The sequence below is a fragment of the Gavialis gangeticus genome, unplaced genomic scaffold, assembly GCF_001723915.1.
Source record: "Gavialis gangeticus isolate Ggan-Ray unplaced genomic scaffold, GavGan_comp1, whole genome shotgun sequence".
In the NCBI taxonomy this organism is placed as follows: domain Eukaryota; kingdom Metazoa; phylum Chordata; order Crocodylia; family Gavialidae; genus Gavialis; species Gavialis gangeticus.
In genome coordinates this window covers 922,377-928,889 of record NW_017729032.1, presented here as the reverse complement: position 1 = coordinate 928,889, position 6,513 = coordinate 922,377, and the positions used below count along the sequence as shown (strand labels likewise).

The 6,513-nt window shown below is 56.8% G+C and overlaps 1 protein-coding gene and 1 long non-coding RNA gene across 4 annotated transcripts in view; one reads left to right on the top strand and one right to left on the bottom strand.

Moving 5' to 3' along the window:
- The window catches only part of PGAP2 (post-GPI attachment to proteins 2), a 16,772-nt gene that overhangs the window by 6,060 nt on the left and 4,199 nt on the right, over positions 1 to 6,513 (bottom strand). Inside the window, exon 3 of one of the 2 annotated variants that reach the window (XM_019525314.1) lies at positions 2,098 to 2,192. In XM_019525314.1, coding sequence (XP_019380859.1) covers positions 2,098 to 2,192 — 95 coding nt within the window. Of the gene's footprint in view, positions 1 to 2,085; positions 2,193 to 6,513 lie in introns of both variants that reach the window. The other variant, XM_019525312.1, reaches the window with a different exon arrangement.
- LOC109303178 overlaps positions 1 to 6,513 on the top strand; it is a 16,449-nt gene that overhangs the window by 6,138 nt on the left and 3,798 nt on the right. Inside the window, exons 3-4 of one of the 2 annotated variants that reach the window (XR_002099021.1) lie at positions 1,640 to 1,646; positions 5,670 to 5,680. The exons of the other annotated variant lie outside the window; for it this stretch is intronic. This is a non-coding gene — a long non-coding RNA (uncharacterized LOC109303178). Of the gene's footprint in view, positions 1 to 1,639; positions 1,647 to 5,669; positions 5,681 to 6,513 lie in introns of those variants that run through there. 2 annotated transcript variants of the gene reach the window in all.

Below are 6,513 nucleotides of genomic sequence, written 5' to 3'. Positions count from 1 at the left end.
CCGCCCGCCCCCTGCCCCCCCCCCCCCCCCCCCCGAACCAGCGCTGCATTGGCCTGGAAAACAGACCCCTCGCGGCCCATACGCCGGCCTCCCTGGAGCCCCTTCCCGACGGTCCCTACACACAGCAGATGTCAATGAGACACATGGCCCTTCACCTACGGGAACAAACACCTCCTTGGGAGCCCCCCGGACTCAGCTCTGCATGCTTAGCAAAGGTCCAGGTTGCAGGCCCTGGGCTCAGCACTCGGTCACGGGGGGCTAGGAGGATGAAACCAGCCTCGTTCCCGGGGCACGACACTGGCTAGTAATTAAGATTTCCACCATGCTAGGGGGTAGGGCTAAACTGGAACCCTTCCCCGGGGCCCCAGATGGGCTTGCTACCCCGCTTCCTTCCTGCTGGGAACTGCCTTCCTCCTCCTCCCCTGGACTCCCCCGCCCGGCTGCAGGGAGGTGGCAGGAAGGCGGCCAGCAAAGTGCCCAGCCCAGGGGCGGGAAAGGAGACAGGGGCCAGCGGTGTGCTGACATCACCCCCCACGACACTTCATTTGCCTTTGCCCTGAAATAACACCCCCCCTTCACCCCCTCCGACTCCCACGCCGAGAATTTCCCACCGGGTCAGCAACCGCTGCCCCAGCGTCTCTAATCACTGCCGAGACGGGCGGCCCCAGCCTCAGCGCTCTGCAGCTCGGCTCCGCGGGGAGGAGGGAGGAAGAGGAGGAGGCGGCGGCAAGGCCACCGCTTGCTACAGACAGGCACAGTTCCCCTTCCCCCCCCCGCCCCCCCGGCCGCAAAATGCTCTTGATGCTGCAAGAGACGGGCCTGAGCCCTGGGTGCAGGCGCGGCGGGGAACATGCAGCCTGGAGCCAGGCCGGCTCCTCTCACCTGGGGGCTCGCGACCCCCGGCCTAAGCCCATCGTCCGGAGACCCTGCTGCACTGGATGCCTGAGCCTCCCCCCCTCCCCACCCATACTTTCACTCAGCACAGCTGGGGGCATGTGGCCCTTCTCCAGGCCAAGAGCCCTGGATGTCACTGGTGGGGCCTGCTAGGCTGGCGTGCAGGCGGGGCACCATCCCTGCACAAATCAGGCTGCCTCGAGGCATCCAAACAAGAAGGGAGGGGCACGAGATTTTGCCGCGAGGGACCCGTTTGCAGCCGGGCCACCGGCACGACTGATGGGAGAGGGCAGGAGACTCCACTGCAGCCCCGTTGCCTCTGCCCCAGTTCAGCTGCATTGGGCAGAGAAGCACGTGGGTCCCAGGAGACTTCTGTCAGGAAAGCGACAGCCCCACCTGCCTGCAGCCAGTGGCTCGCAACCCTCAGCACGGTCCAGAGAAATGCAGGGATGGCAGAGATGGGCCGTCGGTGCAGGAGACCAGTGCCAGGCTGCCCAGGCCCTTGCGCTAGCTCCATAGCCCGTGGCCGAGCCACGTAACCACCCGGAGCATCAGCTCCCCCAGCTCTCAGGCAAAGCTGGCGCTGCTCCTCTGCTCCAAAGACGACTCTCAGCGCGTCCCCTGCCCTGTGCTGGAAGGGAGCAGAGGCTGGGTCCATCCCTGGCACGCCTCGTCCAGGCCCTGATGCACAGAGCTAGCCAGCAGGACCGGGCACAGGTTGTTGCTTGGCCAACACTGCCCTCAGGTGGCAAGTTCCTTCCCCGCTTCCCCGTACAAAACCGGGAGGCTTCGCCCTTTCCCCAGACACCAGGTCCCTGCCAGCAAAGCCACCAGACTCCCCCCTCAAAGGCAGGCAGACCCCCACAGACCGAGTGCAGTAGGGGAGGGAAAACAGCTGGACACAGGAGACCTCAACCAGGTGCCGTCTTGAACACCGGCTCTGGCCTGTGGCCCAGAGTTGAGGAGGAGAAGGCAGGCCCTGAAACCCTTCAGCCCGGCCCAGTCGATGTTTGTCAACTGGGCGGATGCTCAATTTTCATTCTCTGTACGGTCCCGCTGTTTTGCCAGCCTTTCACACCCAAAGAGAGAGGGACAGAGACAGAGCCACAAACCCTGCCCTCCACCAGGCAAGCGCCCGTCACCCCGCACAAGCAGCAGTGATGGAAGTAGAGAAGAGAAAGGTTACTGTACCTCGGGACTTACTGTGTGTTTCTTAGTCATTCGCCACAGCACGCACGTCAGGAGCATGTGACCCAAAGCCGAAGTGATAAAGAGGATGAAGGCGTTTTCGTGGACTGCTGCATCGGGGAGACATCAGATTTCCTGTTAGCGCTGAGCATGGGGAGAAGCCAGCAGCCCAGGCGAGCTCCCTGAGGAGTGCCGGCCCAGCGGGGCCGTCTGGCAGCCGGGTCGGGCACGCTTCTGAGCGTCTGCGGGGCAGCCCGTCGGTGAGAGTCCGGGGCGCTGATTCAGGGGCTGGGAGGACTCCCCTGACCCTCGAGGCCGGGTGTCTCCAGTGACAACCGAGCAGAAGGGACACTCGGCGCCTGGAGCAGGATAAGGGGCACGGGTCTGAGAGCCTCTCTCTTTGGGGAGCTGTCGGTAATGGCACAGCTTAGTGGGACCAACTCCTAGGCAGGGGGGGTGTTAAAACAAGGCTGCTAGGCAGTGTCCTTGGATGAAGTGGCGACACTGGGAATGGGAGGCCAAATGCCTTCGTGTCTGTCGTGTGCTCTGGGAGGCCTCAGTTAGCAGGCGGCAGAGAAGGGCAAAGAGTTATCGGCAGATTCTGCATCCTCAACCCATCTGACTGCTGTATCAGCAGGTGAGTCTCAGGTCAGGGTTATCATCTCGATATCATAACTGGGAAAACAGAGGTCTGAAGGGGGGCCTGCACAGATGGCCAGTGGTAGAAACCCAGAGTCTCTGCTCCCAGTCCCTTGCTTTAACTATCAGACAACAGGTGAGAAGAGTGATATCTGGTTAACTAGTCACCGGGACAAATCATCATCACTATGGTCTTGCTGGTCAGCGCGCTGAAACCCACTGACCTGTGCACAAAAAGCTTTGGCAAATTCATCATCTGTTAAAGCATAATTAGCTGTTTCCATATGTGCACACACTCTAAAAGACAATGCAATTTGCGCCTAATTAGTCAGCTGGGAAAGTCCTGACCTATGTGCTTCAGAGCCCTGGACAAACTACTCTGTAACGAGAAACAGCACAGGATTATCTGTATAATCATATTGTTCTCGCAGTGATGCCCAACGTTGACATTTAGCATTTCAAAGGCTTGTAATAGATGGCTGTTTTCTTCATGATAAATGTCCAACATCACTGTTCGTTGCATCTCAACAGGGCAGGCAAAATAACTCTCAGGAAAGTTAAAAATGGAAAACTGCTGATAATTAGGCACCTCACCCAATCCCTAGATCTTGCTGTGCTAGCTTTGCAAACAAGAGCCAGGCTCTCTGGGCTCCTGATGGCACGTGGTTTCCAAGCCAGGCCAGAGAGATGCAGCTGGGTGGTCCTATGCTACAACCCAGGAGCCAAAGGTATCGTCATGCCTAGTAGTGAAGCCCCTGCAATTTTGTGGGTGCCATATTTAAATCCTAAACCTCTCCCACAAACTCACCCACCAGGAGCCTGGTGCTCATCAGCAGCTCTATAACCAGTGCCACCAAGGTACACTTGTTTAATGGACGGAGAAGCTTGCAAATCTATCTGACAAGGAACGATAACAAGGAAATAATCCCTTGTGAAAACAGCAGAGACACCTTGCCAGGGGCAATTAAATGAAGCCTGTTTTCGTTTCATGCTCCAGTTAGATCCTGGAGCGGTCCCTTTGGCACTGGACCTTGCATCAGGAACAAGGAAGCTGATCAAGGCCAAAAATCAGCTCATAAAGAATGGGGCTGGGAGAACTGATGAATGCTCCAGTGTGTCCCCTTAACCTTGCATGCATGGGCCTGCAATACCCCTCTCGCTCTATGCTCTCAGTGCACTCGGGGACCAGCCTGAAGATGCAGCTGCAGGGAAGGTAAGATCTGGGGGGCAGGTGTGCCCACAGCTCTTCAAACAGAACGGGAACAGACGGTAGCAGCGATGGGGTCTTTCGGTGTGATGGGAAAGTTAGTACTGGCCTGTTCCAAGACTTTGGGTACTTCAGGGAAGCAAGTATATCAGTGCACTTCCAGTGCCAGCCCCACCCCTGGAGAGCTTCTGTGCAACAGCAAATGCTCTGGGGCATGCACCGTCCTGACGCCTCTGAAATAAATGCTACAGGCTGCCTCAGTGAGTTGAGGGCACCTCAGGTCAGCTCAGCTATTTCAGTGAGGAGCTAGTGAGCTCTGCTCCCCTGTTCCCCTGAGCATGGTAAGAGTGAGACGTGTCCGTTCCTCCTCACTTTTCTCAACCCTTTCTCCCTCCAAGCTTGGAAAAATCACCCACTTCCTATAGACAGCTGACACCTATATAAACTTCCTTCCCCTCCTTAAGAAAGCAGAGCGGTGGACCGCAAGCCCCAGAGCCTCCAGCCCTTTATCTGGGGACCCAGAACAGCAGTTTCCTCTGTGAGCCTTGCGCCGGACCTGGAAGGCGTTTCTGGGAGAAGTCAGTCTCGATGGCCCAAGCAGTCCCTGGTCCTCTGCCAAAGCTGCCAGCAACAGGGCCAACTCATGCCCTATTTGGGCAGTGTCTTTTGTTACACGGCAACTTGTCCAAAACCCGCAGGAATGAGACCCAACCACCTCATTCACAAAGGCCTCCTAACAAGTATCAGATGGCCAGGGGAGGGGACACTACAAGTGGGCACCAGCTTTTGAGAGCATCTTGGCATGAGCTGGGGAAATATGTACAGCATGCGAGTTCTGGTGGATCTGCAGAGTGAGGAAGCGGTTGCATGACTGGAGCAATTCGGGAGGTGCCTCCAGTCTGGCTGCCTACGGGAGGTGTCAAGTCTTCCAGAGGTGGCACAATGGAGTCAAATCTCCCCCTCTACCCCAGCTGGATAATGGGCAAGCTAAGCAGGAAAGCCATGTCCCTGGCCTGTCTAGAAGGAGAGGAGAGAACTGACTAAACAGCATAAAACACCCACAGTGCCAATGGGGAGACGTAAAAGGACTCATAAGGGCGAAAGGGGAAGCGTCACGGGGGTGCACAGGCAGCGCTGGGGAAGAGACTTGCACTCCTGCTGCTGTTAGCTGTAGGACCAGGCATGATCAGAGAAGGCAAGCTGGACTGGAAATACTCCCTTGTACAGAAAGCGAGTCAGGAGCTATTCAGGAAGACTGTGAGCCTCTCCAGGACACCAAACCCGAGCAGTGAGGAAACTCAAGCTGGGAAACACCTGAAGGGGCATTATTTTTGTCTAGACCTGTGTAGTCAACTGCACGAGGAATGGAGGGCAATGGTGGCTTCACAACCCCCATGCAAAACCCTCAGCGGGACCACAAACCGAAGCTCCCAGAAGCATCCCCATCCCGAGGGCAAGTCGAGAGCCCATGCCAGGGGTTGTTGCCGACTCTGTTCAAGTTCCACAGGCCTAAAGGCCCCTGAGACTGCGGATTGTGATCCCACACTCCCCTGCAGGGACCCAAGCCCAAACTGGAGCTGTTATAAACACGAGCCCGGAACTGACATGCCTCTGCCTGACCCAGCACTGAGCTAAGCAGCAGCGTGAGGATTGAACAGGGAGGGGGTGTACGCAACACCTACTCAGCAACCGGTGCATGAACAAAACATGAGTCACTGGCATGCTCTGGGCGCTAGAGAAGCGCAGGTGGGGAAGGGAAAACACCAGAGGCTTGGGAAATAGTAAGAGCTTCTAGGGCGTGTCATTCACACCCTTCCCAAGTCATTTTTCCTGCTGACCCCTCCCCTTTGGCACACAAGGTGCAGTCTTTTCACATGCCCACTTGATAGCAAATGAAGGCATGGGCTGCACTGCTCGTACCTGGCACAAAATCCTGCCCCCAGTGAAGTCAACTCCAGGCCTACCACTGAGTTCAGCAGGGCCAAGCTTTCACTGAGGGTGGAGAAGGTAGCTCACCGCTTACATCATATATTCCTCCCCACTATGCTGGATGCCAAAAGCCTGGTTCCCTGGCCAGCTGTAGGAATATCACCAGCCCTCACTGGCTGAGGCTTCCCTCACCAGAAAAGCGTAAAGGCGAGCTGCTCCTCTCCGCTTCCCTCATCCTTGTCAGAGGAGATGGCATCAGGCTAGCAACCGGGCTGAGCTGCGTGTACCTGGCTTGTACTCTGCAAAGGTATCTATGCAAAAAAACGTGCCTTCTCTAACCCACTGACTGCCCTCTGGCTTTCAACGCTGAGCAAAGACAGCTGTGGGAGAGGGCATGTCCTTCCATTCCTGCTCGGGGCCTTCACAAACACCTCCCAACCATCAGGCCAAGCATGCCTGTTCAACCCAGATGACAACAATGACTGGTTTCATCCCTGGTGGGATTCCAGGGGGATGAACTGGGCTCGGTGGGTTTGCAGTAGGTAGTTGGAGCTGTGAATATGACAGATAGCGTCTGTCTAACTGGTGAAGATTTGCGAATCACACCAAATGACAAAGCTAACCTATTTAACGATTTCTTTGCCTCCATTTTCCTG